Below are 18,091 nucleotides of genomic sequence, written 5' to 3'. Positions count from 1 at the left end.
TGAGCTGTATCAGCGCACAGGGAAGAGGAGGCTCTTTGGGGGCCGTGCTGAGCGGAACGGCCCATCTGTCGTTGCACACAGGCCTCATGGCTTGCATGTCCTCCTTCCTCCTCGGCTCAGGCCTCCAGGCTTGGTCCGTGTCTTCGTCCATTTGTGATGCTATAATGGAATACCTGAGGCTGGGTAATTCATAAAGAAAAGAGCTTTATTTGGCCCGCGGTGCTGCAGGCTGTACAAGAAACATGGCGCCAGCGTCTGCATCTGGCGAGGGCCACAGGAGGGCCCCAGGCTGCTTCCGCTCGTGGCGGAAGGTGCAGGGGAGGCGGTGTGAGCAGAGATCACATGGTGAGAGAGGAAGCAAGAGAGAGAGTAAGAGGGCGGAAAAGAGAGAGAAGGAGGGAGGCGCCAGGCTCTTTTTAACAAGAAGCTCTTGCAGGAACTAATAGAGCAAGAACTCACCACCACGAGAATGGCGGCGAGCCATGCAAGAGCCCCGACCCGACCACCTCCCACCAGGCCCCGCCTCCTACACTGAGGATCCAGTTTCAACCTGACACTTGGTGAGGCCAAACAGACCCACCCAAACTACAGCAGTCCCCAAGGACTGCAGTTTGCTCCCGCCTTGCTGCCACGCTTCTTCCTCTCTCCCCATCACCAAGGCCTGGCTCTCTGTGCCTTGGTGGCTGACCAGTCTGGCCAACTTCAAGGCCAATAGGCCAAAAGGGGGAGAAGGAGGCAGATGCTGCAGGGCATGTGCACCTTCTGGTGGTGGGTGACCTGCCCAGTGCTCACGCTCCCCTGCTGGGCAGTTAGTTGGCCTCTGCATGGACATCTGCAGTGATCAGGAACTTTGGGGGACAAGGCAAATTCTGAGAACCGTCTTCCTTTTGTTGACTCCAATCTGCCTGCCAGAAAGACCTTAATGCCTTTGACTGCAGCTATTCCCTGACCCTGAGTTCCTCTTCCCTGCTCACACCCAGATTCTCCAACTATTCCTCATCTCGGATGACGCAAGTCCCCTCACAACCCACCTGCCATCATTGGGCTCCAGTTTATCAACGTCCGTCTTAGTATGAGGTGCCCAGAATCAGTTCCAGTACCCAAGAAGTTTCCTCCATCTTTTTCCTTCAGTTAAGGCAAGGCCTCCAGCCTTTTGCGTGGGGATGTCCAGAGCCCTTGTAGGATCTGTCTTGCTACAGAAGCAGCCAACAGGCTGGAAGCACCTTGCCCTGCTCTACAAAGCTGGAACTTGCCCATGGTAAGGCCAAGGAGGAGGCCTGAGCTACTGGCCACAGTGGCTGGATTGTGCCTGAGCAGCCCCACTCGCCAAGGCTGTTCCTTAGTACCTTCCACAGCAGAGTCACACCTGTTCCTCACAGGCGCCAGCAGCTGGGGCCTTGACATTTCATGGTTACTTTCTTAGGCAGGAACACGCTTATTCCTAGTGGAGCGAGGGAGAGGGTAGGGAGATGGGATTACCAGGGCCATGGCATGTCATTCCCATTGAGTGACCCACCGGGCAGGTGGTTCCTCTCTGTGAGTACCAGGTGTGGCTGTGTATGGGTGTATGGGGTTCCGTGTGCTGGGAGGAGGGGACTCTGGGACAGGGCAGGGCAGGGGCTCACACCACACGGGGACCGAGGAGGCCTGCATGCTAGTTCCAACTCTGTTGGAGCTCTGGGACAAGCCACCCCAGATTTCCCAGCCTCCAGGTCCTCACCTGTAGAGTGAAGGCCGCACAGTCCCTGAGCCTCATTCAGCTTGGATATTTGACGATTCCACGAACAGCTGTATTTCCTTGCTAGCTAATAACCTAATACTTACCTTCCCTGAGCTAATGTAGTCTGTCTTCCTTTCTTTCCCTCCTTCCCCCTTTCCTTTCTTCTTCCCACTTCCCTTCCCCTTCCTTCCTCTCTTCCTCCTTCCTCTGTTATTCCATTCCCTCACCCCTCAGAGCATTCCTAATCCTCTTCTAAGAACAAAGGGCATTTACTGCGTGGCATTTGCCCTGAAAACATTCACTTCACTGCTTATTATTGGAGATAAAATTTGTACATAAATAAAATGCCAAGTATAATAGGCTAAATGCCACGAGCCGGATGGAGAGGGGAATTTCGGCCTTCTGGGAAGGGCTTGGAATTAACATCCGCCCTGGATAGTCAAGTTGGACAGTCTGGGAAGGCAGGGTGGCAGTGCTGGGGCACAGAATGACCACAGAGGGCCCAGAGGCAGATGAGGATCCTGGGTCTGGTGGGGATGAAAGGGAAGCTCACATAGGGCAGTGAGAGAGAGGGGCTGGGAGGGGGTTTGGGCAGGGAATGGAGTGCTCACAACTGTGTTTTGGGGACATTAATGTGGCAGCCACTTATTTGGAAGAGGGATTTCGAAGGTCAGCACTGGTCTGCCCTGCCTCTCACTGATCCTGTCCCCGTCACCGCTGGCCACCACGGCACAGCGAGGCCAGCTCCTCTCGGGCCGGGCCTGTGCAGCAGGGTGGGCCCCCGGGGGCGGTCACAGCATTCAGTTCATAGACATCCTCCCGGTGCTTTCCACTCGCTGCCGGGGAATGAGATGAGAGGCTTGGTCAGAAGCTATCTGAGGCCCCTGCCAGCAGAGGCATTTCAGCAGGTGCGCAGGGTCGGGTGGCATCATTGCGGGTCACAAGTCTAGGACACGGAGGTCAGAGAAGTCTGCTGTGCCATCCAGGTCTGACTGTGAGGGGCGGCGCCCTGGCCTCTGGGATGGAGCCCTTACACCAGGTGACGCCACCTGGCTTGAAAGTGTCTTGGTAGTGTGGCTCCTCGCCGGCCACTGTGGGCAGAAACCTGCTTTTCAAAAGACTGCTCTGCACAAAGGAGCAAAGGCTGAGCTGCTGAGCAAAGGCTGATGAGGCTGAGCCCTCCCCGTCCCTGCTGCTGGCAGTCGCCTGTCCTCTCTCTCCCCATACCTCCCTGGTGTCTTTGGCCTTCCCCTCTCTTCCGGAGCCCCCCTGTTCTGCCTGCAGCGGGAAACCTGAGGCCCTGAGAACTGCCGGGGAGGAGGGAACTGGGGCTTCCAGGGAATCCCCAGGGAGTGTTTGGTTCCCATCCTACTCTCCCAGGGTCCCCTGTCCCTGGAGCGAGATCTGGCCCTGGGCAGCTGTGGGCCCTGCAACAGAAGCCCTGGGCAGACCTGTGCCTGAGGCGCCTGCCAGCAGGAGGCGATTGTCACTGGGGTGGTTCTGCAGCCGGGCTGAAATGTCAGGTGGCCTGTGGTGCCCTCCAGGCCACCTGTTTTTCCCCTCCTTCAGCCCCCTCTTCCTCCAAGGGCTGGAAGGCAGTGGCTCTCAGCCCCAGAGCCTTGAGGACAAAGGCCACTTTCCTTCCCAAATGAGTGCGGGGCGGGGTGCTGCGCCTTGGGGGCAGGCCTTCTCTGGGGAGGCCTCTGCTGCCCCACTGTCTCTGACACCCAACTTCTTGGCCTGGCTCTTCCCCGCTAGTGCCCGGGCCCAGCCCTGGCTCCATGCCCCTCATCCACAGGCCAGAAACACCCAGACTGTGCCCAGTGTGTCCACTTGGCGGCCTGGCCCATTCCTGCACTGCCCTCCTCCTTGGAGGCCCCGTCTTAGTCTGCTGTGGCTGCTAGAGCAGAATACTGTAGACTAGGAGGCTTGTAAACAACAGGAGTTTGCCACTCAGCTCTAGAGGCTGGGAAGTCCAAGATCAAGGCCCTGGCAGACTCTGTGGCTGGCGAGGGCCCTCCTCCTCATAGATGGCACCTTCCCTGTGTCCTCACATGGTGGAGGGGCATGTGAGCTCTCTGGAGCACCTTTTATAAGGACACCAATCCCATTCACGAGGGCTCCACCCCCATGACCCAATCACCTCCCAAAGGTAACAACTAACACCATCACCTTGGGAGTTAGGATTTCCACATGCAAATCTGGGGGACACACCATTCAGACCACGGCACTCGCTCACTGCCACCTTATCAAGCTTCCTTGTTCCCTGTGCTCTGGTACAGCCCTCCCTCGGTTCATGTCTCCGCTGTGTCACCAGAGGAGTGTCCCAGGGCAGTCAATGAACCTTTCAGAGATGCGGGACCTCATCACTGCTCTCGCTGCTCTGGGCCCTGCCCTGCCCTCCTCCATGGGGCTGTGTGGGTTCTTCTGTCCCTCCATCCACCCACTCTCCAGCTGCCGGCCTCTTCAGGTGCCTTGCTCACGAGGCAGGAAGCAGCCCCCAGTCTCCAGACATTTGTGGGACACCTGGAGTGTGTCCTGTGTGTGCCAGGTGGGCATCGGGTGAGTCCTGCACCTATGGGCCTCCCCTTTCTCAATGTGCAAGGCTAGACCTGGACCTCCCACCCTCAGCCCTCCGCACTCCTCGCTCAGGCCCCGGCCCCTGCTTTAAGGGACTGCTCCCGGCCACCTCCCCGGAGGCAGGTGCTAATCATCAGCATCAACTTCCAGAATTCTAAGACACACATTTTTTTTCTTCTGAAACTAATTTATGTCTTACAATTCATGTGTTTATTTAATGTGGTGCTTTGTTTGTTTGTTTGTTTGTTTCTGGGAGACCCTTCTTTCTACTCCCTGAAAATGTTATTTAGCTCATAATGACTCTTTCAATTGATGGCATTTTAGCCCTAGGGGAATATGATAAATGCATAGTGTAATCAGGGACATCTGGAGATTACTTTTTATGCCGAAGGAGTAACTCTAATGGGAAAGATCGCAGGTTGTCTACTAATGTGGGGCATTTTGGGATGTCAGTATTGTTCAGCCATCACTGATCATCGGCTTGTCGTGGACCCTGATATTCTACCTTGAGAGCTTCGCATCTTTGGACTTGGAGACACAAAGCAGCTATTACCTGGTACTTTCACAGACCTGGTCCAGGAGCCCAGAGTGGGTGGCTTCTGAGCAGGGCGTTGAGACCGAGAACCACTCTAGGGGTGGAGATGGCAGGGGGAGGAACACAGAGTCCCAGAGGGAAGTCAAGAGACTTCTGTAGGTAGAAACTGCCCGAAATATTATGGGACAGGACCTTCCTCTTGCTGCCCATCCTGGACAGAGGGCATCTGCTCTCACGCCCCAGTGTAGGGACTGGAGGGCAAGGTCGCAGGAGGGCAGAAAGCACTCCAGGCTGGGGTGGCCGGCCCTTCTCCTAGCGGCCCCCATGGAAGCCCGGAGGCTCCCTGCACAGAGTGGGCGCTCTCACGGCAGGGGACACCTGTGGAAGGGAGGCCGTGCCACAGCATCAAAACCCAGAGCCCACCGGGCCTTGCCTGCCACTCTTTCCCACTCAATTTCAAACCAGTCTGCCTTCAACCCACTCAGTCCTCAGTCCCTCTGAGCCACTGTTTGTCCCTCACTCCCTGCAACAATCAGCCAGCGCCCAGATATTTACTGAATGCCAGCTCCCAGCGAGGTGCGTGGGGATCCAGAAACAGTAAAGACACGAAGCCCAGCCTGGTGGGGGCGGCCAGTGTGAAGAGACAGCTCAAGGTAGCCACCGCCAGGTGCCAAGCGAGTGGGAGAGACGGTGTTCTCAGTGCTCAGAGGAGGAAGGCGGCCTGGGGGCTGGTGGGTAGGGGAGGCATTTTTGGAGGGGCTAATAGGCGAAGCAGACCTTTAATGATGGGAAAGATAGCTGGGGAGATGGGGTGCAGGCCCCCAGTGGGAATGTGCCCAGGGAATCTGGAATTTTGCGTAGACCAAACTGGATGGCCAGGGGGAAAGGCCGATCAACTGGGAAAAGTGGCTCAAATGCTGTGCTCCGGGTCTGGAGTTGGCATCTTTTCTTTAGTGTTGCGATGTCCGACAAGGAAGCTGCTCACCTCCAGTGGCCGCTGGGCTCTTGGAACGTGGCCTGTGCGAACTGTGATGTGTTGTAGGCACAAGCTATGCACCAGGTTTTGAAGACATAGTATGAAAAAAATGTAAAATATCTCAATAATTGTTTACATTGAGCATATGTTGACATAACACTGTGGACATATTGAGCTATATTAACATATATTACTAAAAGTAATTTCATATGTTTCTTTTTACTTTTTTAAAGGTGACTCCTAGAAACTTTAGAAGTCCCTATGTGGTCCACATCATAATTCTACTGGACAGAGCTGGGTTAGAGTCTCGACAATATCTTTCCATCGACCATTCCCTTCGTTTGCAGTCATTTCTGTCTTTTCTTTGTCGTTCTATACTTTATCTTCCCTCTTCCTGCCCTCGTTCTGTCTGTCGCGTTGGCCCCTCCTTCTCCTTCCACTGTCACCTGTGATGATAGAGGGGGTGGCGAGGCGAGGGGGTCTGGCGCCTGCCTGCTCCTGCCGCAGCCCCTGGACTCATCAAAGCCAGGGTTCATAAGGCAGAGAGGCCTGACTTATCCAGAATGCTTGTGGGAATTCAGGTTCTAGATCATTCTTTTCTGGCTCACGTGGAGTCAGGCAGACATTCTTTGGGTTTTCATGTCTTTTTGCAAACATTTATTTTTAAAAGATTTTTTAAAAGGTCTACCAAGGACATGCACATCATTGACAAAGTTGAACAGACCACCATAAGACACATTTAGCAAAGTAGCCTTTGTCTGTCCCTTTCCTCCCTGCCAGAGTTGAACTCCCTCGACCATAGGGATTTCAACTCTTCTTCAGTCCTTTCCTTCCTGAAAGACAGAAATTACTAAGCAAACTTCTAGATAAACAATGAGACTGCCATTTGTTAATATTTCAATTTCTGACATTGTCTATGTTCTCCATATTGAGAAAGAAACATTCTTTTCTGTTCTAACATAGTTTATTAATTATTTGTTTTATCGTTAATAAATTGTTGCTGCTGGGCCAAGTAGTGCACAGTACAGATAAGTACACTTTCTTGCACAACTTTTCCTAGTGGTAATAATTGCATTTTTTTTTTGGTTGCTTTGCTTTCTAACGCAATTTTACAAATTCTTACCCAATTCTCTATCAAACTGTAAAATTCCTTCAAATACTATTTTCATGTGGCCAATTTTGTCGGTAATCCTGTCATTTCCAGCTCCCCCTGCCCCCATCCCCTCTAAGCCGTCAGCTGCCTGTTCTCCTGTGGGATGGCTGTAGAAGCCTGCACAGCCGTGTGCTTGGGACACTTCCACCTCTTTGGGCTCCTATGTCGTGTTCCTCTTCCTTGGTTTGTGTCAGTACCTCCTTGAGAAGAAGTATCAAAAAGGTTAATTTTTTTTTTTTTCAGATCCTGTATGTTTGAAAATGGCTTTATTCTATTCTCAGACTTGATTAATGCTTTGGCTGGGCAGAGAATTCCAGATGGAAAATCATTTTCCCCTCTCAGTACCTTGAAGGCAGTTGCTCTACTGTTTTCGAGCTTCCAGTGTCATTCTTGAAAACTCGCAAGTGATTCTGATTTCTGACCCTTTGCATGGGGCTGGTTTGCTTTTTCTCTAGAAAGTGTTTGAACCCTCTCTTTGCCCTGTCATTTGGATGTTTCACAGGGAGATGCCTTGGTAGGGGGTTCTTCCCCCCATCTATTTTGCTGGGCACTCAGGGGAAGTTTTCTGTTTAGAAATGCAGACCATCTGTTCTGGGAAATAGGTTTTATACTTTTTTCCCCCTAATTTCCTCCCCACTGTTGCCTCCACTCTTTCCCTCTTACTGGGGAAATGTGGAATCTCTGACTGGATCCTTCAATGTTTGCATCTTTTTTCTCCTATTTCTCTTTTCTTTGTCTTCTCGTTCTGTTTCCTGGGAAATGTCCCCATCTTTATCTTCCAACCCCCCTGTTGAATTTCAGATTTCACCTCATACATTTTCAATTTCCAAGAGCTCTCTTTCTTGTTCCCTCATGGTTCCTTTTTTTAAAGAGCTTCCTTTTGTTTTATGGATCCAATGTCTTATTTCTCTGAGAATATTAATTGTAGTGTTTTGAAGTTAATTTTTTTTCTGGTCCTTGTATTATCTGTGTTCATTTGAATTTATTTTTAAATATTTGGTATGTTCTTGCTCCCCTTTCACTTTGTAATTGAGAACCTAGACACCCCTGGGCTGTCTGTTCACGTTGCAATGCAGGTCACTAAAACCATCCAGAAGCTCTGTGTGCCCATGTATGAGAATGGGCTTGTCAACTCATGGGCTTCATTATGTAGTGGCCACTTGGGAACCCAACCATTTCATTGGGGTGCTCTCAACCGGAAGCATCTGTAGAACTCTTTCTGAGACCAATGACTTTCTTTAGAGAAGCATCCCTCAGTTTCAGCCTGGGCCTGTGGAGGGTACAGGGAAGGGGCACACACGTGGGTGATAGTGTTTTTGGAACCAAGTGGCAGAAGGGGATGGGGGTTCCAAATTTCCATATATAGATGTTCATGTGATCCCGAGTGTAAGCATGGTGCTACATCCCTGCCTCCCTCTGCCTGATGTCACCCTCCCCCCATCGGAGCCTCTCTGGGAGGGGTGGTCACTGCCCTGCTTGGGAAGGTGGAGGAATCCTGGGTGTAACTGCTCCCTGCAAGACTTGTGAACAGTCGCCCTGTTCTCAGCTCTGCCCTCGCTCCTGCTTTCCGAAGTAGCCAATGCCTTCCAGCACCATGTGGCAAGATCTGTCCACTTCCTGTTGATGGCCCCTCTGGTCAGCTCTTGGTTTCCGATTTCTCGTCTCTGCTAATTCCTCCATCTGCTTACTGTCTTCCAAAAATCTGTTGACATCTGTTGCCTGCTGATGTCACCTCTCTTGTTCTCTCTGTCCTTGTCTGTTTATCTTCTCTTTATTCCTTTGCTTGCATTTCAGTGGGGCCTGAGAAGGAGCAGACATGTGGCGAGTCTGCCATGCTTAGCAGGAAATTCTCTGCAAATCTCGCTGAAATGCTGGGTCTACTTCCTCGCCTCATTAAAGGACTCCCTCCAGTGCTTAGCGCTAGACTTTTTGCTCTTGGAGAATTTTGTAAGGCTTTTTTTTTTTTTTTTTGGTCATCAGGCTCAATTTCATTTGAAAAGTACTGGAGCCTAAATTAAATGTAGCCTGAGCCCAGCTTGTACCTGGACATGTTTGCTTTTAAATAGATTATAACGTTATAATAAATTATTTAGTTACTGTTTAAGTAAAAAATTTTGTGTGATTTGTTTCTTTTGCTATTTTTTTCTCTGGAAACTAGGGCTCCACAAAGGTTGGGTCCTAGCTAGCCAAGGCTTCAGTGACAGTTTAGGGCATGGCAAGGCTGAACTAAATTTTCTCTATGTAGCATCTATTTGAAAAGGTAGACTCACAGAGGAGTGGGGAGAGGTGGCTCACACCTGTAATCCCAGTACTTTTGGAGGCCAAGGTGAAACCAGGAGTTCAAGACCAGCCTGGGCAACCTAGCAAAACCACAATCTCTTCAAAAAAAAAAAAAAAAAAAAACTTTTTAAAAAAATTAGCCAGATGTGGTAGTGCGTGTCTGTAGTCCCAGTTACTTGAGAGGCTAAACGAAGAGGATGGCTGGAGCCCAGGAATTCCTGGTTACAGTGAGCTATGATTGTGCCACTCGGCTTCAGCCTGCGGAATGCAGGAAGATACCCTCTCTTAAAAAAACAGGGGGTAGAGTCAGTAAGATTGCCAGACTGCCTTACTGCCTTTACGGACCTCAAAACTTCTAAAGAAGTGTATTAATTATAAAAAGGATGCTATGTATTCATGAAAGAAAATGCCCTTTCCCCCTCCGGTGCGTACACACACAGAGCCTTTACTTGGCGGCATTCAAGATGACCACGTGTGCCTAAAAGTGATGGAATCGCTGTGTTCTAACGAAGGTCTTGAGTCTCACCAGCTCCAGGCCGCCGCGGTGGGGACAGGCCAGCGTGGGAGCGGGCCGTGCTGGTCCTCATGGAGATGTCTCTGTCCTTGCCTCCCCAGGTGCCCCCTTTCAAAGGTCTCAGCATCCTCACGCTACCTCCTGCCGCCACTTCCACCTGGGTCCCCCGCAGCCGCAGCAGCTCGCCCCCGACTTCCCGCTGGCCCACCCCGTGCAGTCGCAGCCGGGCCTCAGCGCCCACATGGCCCCGGCCCACCAGCACAGCGGCGCCCTGCACCAGTCGCTGACCCCGCTGCCCACCCTGCAGTTCCAGGACGTCACAGGTCCCTCCTTCCTACCTCAGGCCCTGCACCAGCAATACCTCCTGCAGCAGCAGCTCCTGGAAGCCCAGCACCGCCGGCTCGTCTCGCACCCCAGGTGGGCGCCGCCTGGGACGGGGGAGGGGCAAGGAAGAGGGTGGGGCCGTAGCGGGGCGGGGCCATGGCAGGGGCGGGGCCAGAGAAGGGGCGGGGCCGGGGGCGGGGCCGGGGCAGGGACGGGGCGGGGCCGCGGGCTGGGACACCTGGCTTGTATCCCGCCAGGCAAGTCCCCAAGTGGGTCTTTGCAGGAGGTGGCTCTTGCCTCCGTTCCAGGCGTTCATTTCAGGCAGTGAGTGCTGCCCTGAACCGACTCGGGCTCCCTCAGAAGCTAGTGTGTGTCCCTGTCGCTTCACCCAGGTGCAGGGTCAGAGGCCGAGTGGTTCATGACGCTCACAATGGACTTCTGCTCCGTGTGGCAGGAAATTTGACTAAGGAATCCCTTATATCTCTTCTTGTTTTATGGCTGCCTGTTTCTGACACCTAAGCATCCAAAGGAAATAGCTAGTTCCAGCCCTGCCCTCGAAGAGCCCACACCGTGGTCTAAGTACTGGAGTTGGAAGGTCCAGATGTACACTCATGAAACAAATGGAGAGTAAAATTAGACAACACTCATCAAATGGTCTGGAATAGCTGTGGGACCCTGGGCCAGTCACTGCGCCTCTCTGAGCCTCAAGTGTCAAGAAAAAGAGTTGGACTAGATCAGTGGTTCTCAGACTTTTTGATCTCAGGACCCCTTTTGAACTCTTAAAAATTAAAGAGGACTATATAGAGAGCTTCTATTTGTGTGTGTTGTGACCACTGCTGGTTACCACATTGGAAATGAAAGCTGAAAACATTTTAAAATATTAATTCATTAAAAAATAACCACAACAAACTCATTCTATGTTAATACCAACAATACATTTTTATGAAAAATAACTACTATATACAAATTTACTGACAAGAGTAAATTTTTTTTTTACCTATTTGCAAACATCTAATGCATGGTTTAATAGAAGACAGCTGTACTCTAGTATCTGCTTCTGCATTCTATCTTGTAGAATCACACATCACATTGTTTCTGCAAAACCCCACTGTTCACTTGTGAGAGAATAAGAGTGAAAAGGCATATAACATAGTATCATTAGGAAAATAGTTTCGACCTCTCAAAGTACCTGAAAGGGTTTCAGAGACTCCCAAGGATGCTTGGAGCTCTCCTTGGGAACCACTGGGCTAGATGATCTCTAAGGCCCTGAGCATCAGTGATTGTAGAGTTGGGTTGCCTAAAGAGAGGTCACCATGATCTGGGGTATTTTGGGAGGCCTTCCTGGAAGAGGTGGGTTTTGACTTGGAACATGAAAGCTGGGAAGAGTGTGCCAAGGGTCAAAGAGAGGAGAAGAGCATGGTGGGAGCAGAGGGGTGCACGGAGGTGGGAGGGCCTGCCGGAGGTGAGTCTGTGTGTCTTGAAGATGGCCCACCAAGGACAGAGAGGGAGCAGTAGGAGAGCAGAGGAGGCAGAGAGTTTGGTAGGGCCAGGGAACCTGCAGGGGACACGCGTAGGGAGAGACTTGACAAGAGGGGGCAGCCCGAAGGCAGTCGGAATGTCTGAGTTACTGACTGCTGCTCATCTGAGCGGCTTCCTTGGTGTTTGAGAAGAGGGGCGCCCTCACGCTGGCTGGGGTTGCTCAGAGTTCCTGGGAGCTGGGTGGCCTGGGCAGCCCCTGACGCCATGGCCCTCCTTCCCCCCTGGTGCAGGCGGAGTCAGGAGCGTGTGTCTGTCCACCCCCATCGCCTCCACCCCAGCTTCGACTTCGGCCACCAACTGCAGACACCTCAGCCCAGGTATTTGGCTGAGGGCACTGACTGGTGAGTCTTTGGGGTCCCTGGGGGTAGTTGGGAGGGAGGGAGGTCTTGCCAGGTCCACAGAGCTCCTGTTTTCTTGCACTTTGAATGGTGCAAGAGGCCTCATTCTCAGAATCAGCCTTTGCCTCTGCTCCCAGCAACCCCCAGGGCCAGATGGCCCCACCTGGGCCTGGTTCCAGCAATTGGCTCAGATGTAGCTGGGTGCTATCATGTGCCCAGCCTGGGGCTCAGGGTTCATGGTCTTGCAGGGGAGAAGGGAGACAGGGACATAAAACATTCCCTGAGCTCAATGAAGGCTATGAACCAGTAGTCCCTAGGGAGAGAGCAGAAAGGAGAATTTCGAGGAGCTGGGGTGGTCAGGGAAGGCTTCCTGGAGGGGGTGGGTCTCTAGGGATCCAAAGAGAAGTGCCAGGGCACGCCAGCAAGGCAGTGCAGGGCGGGTTGGTCAGTAAGCACAGGCTCACATTATGCCCGAAAAACGGAGGCAAAGGCAGCCAGAGTTGGGGTAAGCACTTGGGAGAGAAGCTGGGAGAGAGGTTAAGGATGTTGTTTTGTGTCTTTGTAGGCAGTGGGCCCCCGGGAGGTCTTCCCACAATCTCTTGCATTCAGGACAGAGGTCTTTGGTATCCTGGGATGCAGGTTGCTTGGTTTGGGATTCTGGGTCCCACCTAACTCTCTGGTTCTAGCTTAGGAGAGAGCTGATCTTAACCAGGGTTGGGTCAGAATTCTCAAGTACTTTAAAAAGATGTGCAGCTCACTGAGGATTTAGAGAAAAAAAGTCTCATGCCTACAGCTTATTTTTAAATAGTTCAGGGAAAAAAAACCTACCTCCACAGAGGTGTGTGTGTCTATGAATATATATATATGTGTGTGTGTGTGCGTGTGTGTGTGTGTATGTATGTATGTATTAGAGGGGAGAGAGACAGAGAGAGAAGGAAATAGAAATGCGGTAAAATAGTAAAATGGGGACATTTGGGGAATCTGGGTAAAGGGTATCCAGGAATTCTTTGTGCTGTTCTTGTAACTTTTAGGTCAAAAATGCTTTTTAAAAGAATTTTTTTAAAAAAGCCCTCGATGGAAAAGGTTGCACTATTTTTAAAAAATTGATGTGTCATTTTCAGCCATTTGGCCAGGCACTGGTGTAGACAAGTTGCTTTGGGAACCCTATCTGTGGGCGCCTAGGAATGATTCGAAAGGGTAGTTCAGGTTGCGTGAACGCTAAGGGTGCTTGCAGGTGCAGGGAAGAGTGGGTTTAGCATGTTCCATCGTCTCTGGCCCTCTGCTCCTTCTCAGCTACACTCTCTGTTACACTGAACAATCCATTAAAAGATAGATTACACTACAGCCAACATCAGCCCAGCCTTTTTCTAATTAGCAGATTCAAATGAGGATGATTTAATTGCAGTTTGGATTAAATTCCATCCCTCAGCAGTCAAGTCAATTCAATTTAATTGAATTCAGCCCATGGAGCACCCAGGGCCCTTACACACAGCTCAGTGATTCAGATACACACTCAGGGTCCCAAGGGCAAGTGGGACCGACAGGTGGCACAGGTGGGAGTGGTTCTGAGGACACATCATGGGGAGCAGTGCTGGTGTCGGCCCTGTCCTCAGTTTCCTTTACTCAGCCCAACCTCCTCACCAGGTTGCGAATACTCTGTGTTCCTGGGCCCTGCTCACCCCAGGAGACGTAAAGCAGGAGGCCCTGGGAGGCTGGTCCCTGCCCCAGCAGGAGACGCTGGGAGGCCCCTGCCTGGAGTCCCCCCTGGTCTGCCCCTGGGCTCTTTCCGCCTGTTCTGTTCCCACTTCCCAAGCAGGAAGTCCTTTCTCCTCCTTTATAATTAGTGCTGTCCATCAGTGGTGAGTGGTGATGAGGGTTTCTTTTGCAATTGTGATCATGCAAACTGCAACCCAGCCCTCGTGTCCAGAGAGGCTGCCTCTGCCAGGAGATGGGCAGCAGGAAATTGGATGACAACAATGCACGATAGGAAGGGCCACTCTCCCTTTCTGCAAGGAGCCTCTTGCTTTAGTGAATCACCAGAAACCACCGACCTCTGCGCCAGGGCATCCCAGGCATCAGGCCTCACCCAGCCCCAGGCTGGAGGCCACCCTGGCCTCGCCCCCTTCCTTTTCGGTGTCTTAGCCTTACCCAGGCAGCTTCTCTCAGCTGAGCATCCTGGCCCATGTGTGGGAGTGTAAATCCCCAATCCCCCCCTTTCTGGCCTATGTCCAGTAGCCTGACCCTGACCTGGAGTCACAGCCCAAGACCTCTGTCCTTGGCATGCCCATTCTTGGACTCGGTCCTGGCTTCTCAGCTCTAACTCTGACCCCCATTGTGCAGTGCACCCCACTCTGCCACAGCTGTGACCCTGCCCAGGCCGAGGCCTCTCGGTACCTGGGACCCATGGGCAGAGGCTGGGTGAAGGATGAGACCCTCGACTGTCCCTTCCTCTTCAGGCAGCCTTGCCTCAGCAAAGCCTCCAAAGCTCCCTGAGTCTGGAGTCACCCACAAGATGGTGCTGGCACTTTTGGGGCGAGATTCGGGGAAGAACTTAGGGGTCTGCTTAGCAACCAGGCCACATTATGATAGAAAAACCATATGGTAGAAGGTCATGGTAGAAGGCCACACCTGATGGTGGAAAATAAAGTTCAGTTTGATGTTTAGATACAATGAACAAAAATTACACATTGAGATAAATGACCATAAGCAATCTCCAAAAGAGCTGGGCGTGGCAGCACATGCCTGTAGTCCCAGCTACTCAGGAGCCTGGAGGACCGATTGAGCCCAGAAGTTTGAGAGTTTGAGACCAGTCTGGGCAACCTAATGAGACCCACATCTCAGAAAAAAACAAAACCAAAAAACCCCCACAAAAACGGAAGGGAGGGAGGGAGGAAGGAAGGGAAAGAAAGAAAATTTCAAAGCCCAGTTCTGCATTAACCCTGTGGCTTTAGGTCTGTGGGATATTTCTGTGACCCCTTTTAAAACTTAGCAGGTTCTGAACATCAGGAGGTTCAGGCTGGTGACAACAGCGGAGAGGTGGGGGACACTGCTTGTTTAGGGGCTGATGTGTCTTTGGGACAAGTCCCAATTCAGGCTTCTTTAGGATTTGAGGAAGCACATGCCCTGTTGAGGTAGTCTGGGTCCAGGAGGGAATGTTCTGATGAGATGCTAAGAGGGAGATCCCAGCGTCCACCCAGGCCCACCCAGGGCAGACCATCCAACTTGAGGGACATCGTGCCTTTTGCCTTTCCCATTAGCATTCTTGGAACCGGGGTGACTGTTCCAAGTTCCTTGGGACTTAGCTTTTGGTAGAATTCCTTGAACACGTCTTTGCTGCTTTGAGTTTGCTGGGCTCCCTGAGACTGCCGGGTATATGCTAAAAACGAGAGCTCCTGCCGCGGGAGACAGTGCAGTGGGATGAGCCCAGGCAAGGGTCTGAGACCCTGACTGGCCATCCCAGAACTGTGGATAAGGCACTGCCCTTCTTCAAGCCTCAGATGGACCGTGAATGTGAGAGCTTGGCCTAGCGGATTTTTAAATTTGCTCCCAACTGGCCCCAAGAGTTTAGCTCATTTTGCAGGTGGTGGGGTCATCATGATATGGTATTTCGGGGATTCGGGCGGATAACAGCCCCTCACATCTGTGGAGTGCTCTGGAAAGCACTTTCCCCTCCATGGTCTCCTTTGATCCTCCCAACCCCACCGTGAGGAGCTACTGTGACCGTCATTGTAGACATGAGGCTCGAGGAGGTGAACTGACTGCACAGGGTCTCACAGCTAAGAAGGGCGGACCTGGGAGAAGGACCTCGGCCTTCTGGCAGCTGCTGCTGCTCAGGCGGTGGGGTGTGGAGCCCTCGAGAGCGACCGCCAGTCCTGCCTGCCTGCGGCAGCTGGCCCTGACTGTGGAGAGAGGACAGGGCCGGACGCCAGTGGGGTTCCTATCGGTTCTCCAGTGCCCACACCCCCAGGGCTGGGATCCTTCTTTGGCTTTTCACCCTTGGGCCTATCTGGAGGACATTGTCCAGGGTGAGGCTGTGTGGGAGGCAGGCTTGGTGGCAGCAGGCACGGTGGTCGGGGCCTGCCCCGGCATGATGAGGAAGGGAAGTCTCAGCATCCAATGCCTCCCGCCCTCTTTCTCCTGTAGGATCTGAGGTTGTACCGTCTGAGGCCCTGGCGTTCCTCTCAGGGTGCTTTCAGGGGCTGGGTGCACTTTCCTAAAAGGAAGCTATGTCCTGCTGCCCAGGGTCCACTCCACACGCCACCCTGCACAGCACACTGCGAGAAAGGACTGCCTGCCGCACACTTTCTGTGACACGTGCCAGAGTTTCCACGCATGAGTTTTGGTTCTTGCGTATTGCTGAAGTTGCGTGCCCACCGAGATCTAGCTTGGAGTTAATGGCCATTACTTTTGCACAATAGAAAAGCTTCTTAAAAAATTCTTTTTGTTACAGAAAATGTCAAGCAATAAAAAAATAAGAGAATATTAGAATGAACCCACATATACTCACATCCAGCTTCGACATTGACTCGTGGCCATTTTGCTTCATTTTTTTACCCCTACTCACTCTTTCATCCCTGCTGTCACAACAGTCCCCGATCATCCATGGCTTCGTTTTCCATGTTTTCGGTTTTCGGTTACCTGTGATTAACTGTGGTCCAAAAATATTATAGTGTTTTGAGGAAGGGAAGCTGGGAGGTGGGGAGAGAGAGAGAGACCATATTCACATAACTTATAGTATATTGTTACAATTATTCTATTTTATTATTGTTGTTGCTAATCTCTTACTGTGCCTAATTTATAAATTAAACTTTATTATAGGTATGTGTGTACAGTATAGGAAAAAATCATAGTATATACAAGATTCAGCATTATCCACAATTTCAGGCATTCACTGGGGGTCTTGGAACATCCCCTCCAGGGATAAGAGGGGCCTACGGTACTTGGAAATAAACCCAGACATCACATTGTTTCATCTGTAAATATTTCACTATGTATCTCAATAAATAAAGACTCTCTTTTTCAAATTCTTACTACAATACCACTATTATACCTAAAATATTAACAATAATTTAAAAATATAATCAAATATGCAGTCAGTATTCAAATTTCTGTGATTGTTATAGTTTGTACCAATCATGATTCAGATAAAATTTACACATGTGATTGGTCAATATGTCACATAAGTCTCATTTAATCTATACATTGCTGGATTCAAAATGCTAAAATTTTGTTAAGGAATTTTTACGTCTTTGGTCATGAGTAATATTGATCTATAGGTTTTTCTCCTTGAAATGTCTTTGTCTGATTTTTTTTTTTTTTTTGCCAGTGCAATGCTTGCTTCATTAAATGGTTTAGAAAATGTTTTCCTCATCTGTTTTCTGAAAAAGGTTGTGTGGTATTGGTATTATTATTATTTTTTAATGTTTCATAGAATTTACTAGTAAAGCCATCTGGGACTGAAGGTTTCTTGAAGAATAGACATACTACTGTTGAGATTTTCTATAACCTGATGAATTAGTTTTGGTAATTTATTTTAAATTTTAATTTTTTTGAGATGAGGCCTCACTACATTGCCCAGGCTATTCTTGAACTTCTGGCCCAAGTGATCCTCCCACTTCAGCTCCCAGGTAACTGGGATTATGGGCATGTGCCACCAAGTCCAGCAGTTTTGGTAATTTATGTCTTTAAAGGAATTTTCCCATTTCATTGGATTTATCTGGATAAGGACGTTGATAATACTTCCTTATTATCTTTTAACATCTGTAGAATCCTAGTAATGTTTTCTCTTTCATTCCTGATATTAGTAACTTATATCTTCTCTCTTTTGTTCTTGATCAATCTAGCTAGAGTTTTAACCAATTGTATTATTCTTTAGAAAACAGCCTTTGATTCCACTGTTTGTTTTTAATTTTATTAATTTCTGATCTTGCTTTTATTATTTCTTCCCTTCTACTTATTTTGAGTTCCAGCTTTTTAAGGAGGAAATTTAGATCATGACTTTGAGCCTTCTTTTATAATATAAGTATATAAACTAATGGATTTTTCTTTAAGGACTGCAAATTTCTAATTTTCATTACAATTTCTTTTTGATCCGGGGTGATTTAGAAGTGCATTGTTTAATTTTTGAAAACT

General features: G+C 50.3%; 1 protein-coding gene across 1 annotated transcript; it reads left to right on the top strand.

Moving 5' to 3' along the window:
* Positions 1–242: 242 nt before the first annotated feature.
* On the top strand, positions 243–16,584 carry LOC142861604 (E3 ubiquitin-protein ligase ARK2C-like). The gene is made up of 3 exons (XM_075993746.1): positions 243–345; positions 9,860–10,175; positions 11,852–16,584. The coding sequence occupies exons 1-3, from the start codon at positions 243–245 to the stop codon at positions 11,964–11,966; spliced, it is 534 nt and encodes a 177-aa protein (XP_075849861.1). The 3' UTR covers positions 11,967–16,584.
* The last annotated feature ends 1,507 nt before the right edge of the window (positions 16,585–18,091 follow it).

Source organism: Microcebus murinus, chromosome 17, assembly GCF_040939455.1.
Source record: "Microcebus murinus isolate Inina chromosome 17, M.murinus_Inina_mat1.0, whole genome shotgun sequence".
Lineage (NCBI taxonomy): Eukaryota > Metazoa > Chordata > Mammalia > Primates > Cheirogaleidae > Microcebus > Microcebus murinus.
The sequence above is the reverse complement of the archived record's forward strand: the minus strand, read 5'-3'. Positions and strand labels throughout refer to the sequence as shown.

Coding starts and splice junctions, on each gene's coding strand:
- LOC142861604 (XM_075993746.1), top strand. CDS start 243: ATGGCGCCAGCGTCTGCATCTGGCGAGGGCCACAGGAGGGCCCCAGGC. Junction 346..9,859: donor GTGTGAGCAGAGATCACATG/GTGAGAGAGGAA, acceptor TTGCCTCCCCAG/GTGCCCCCTTTCAAAGGTCT. Junction 10,176..11,851: donor CGGCTCGTCTCGCACCCCAG/GTGGGCGCCGCC, acceptor CCCCTGGTGCAG/GCGGAGTCAGGAGCGTGTGT.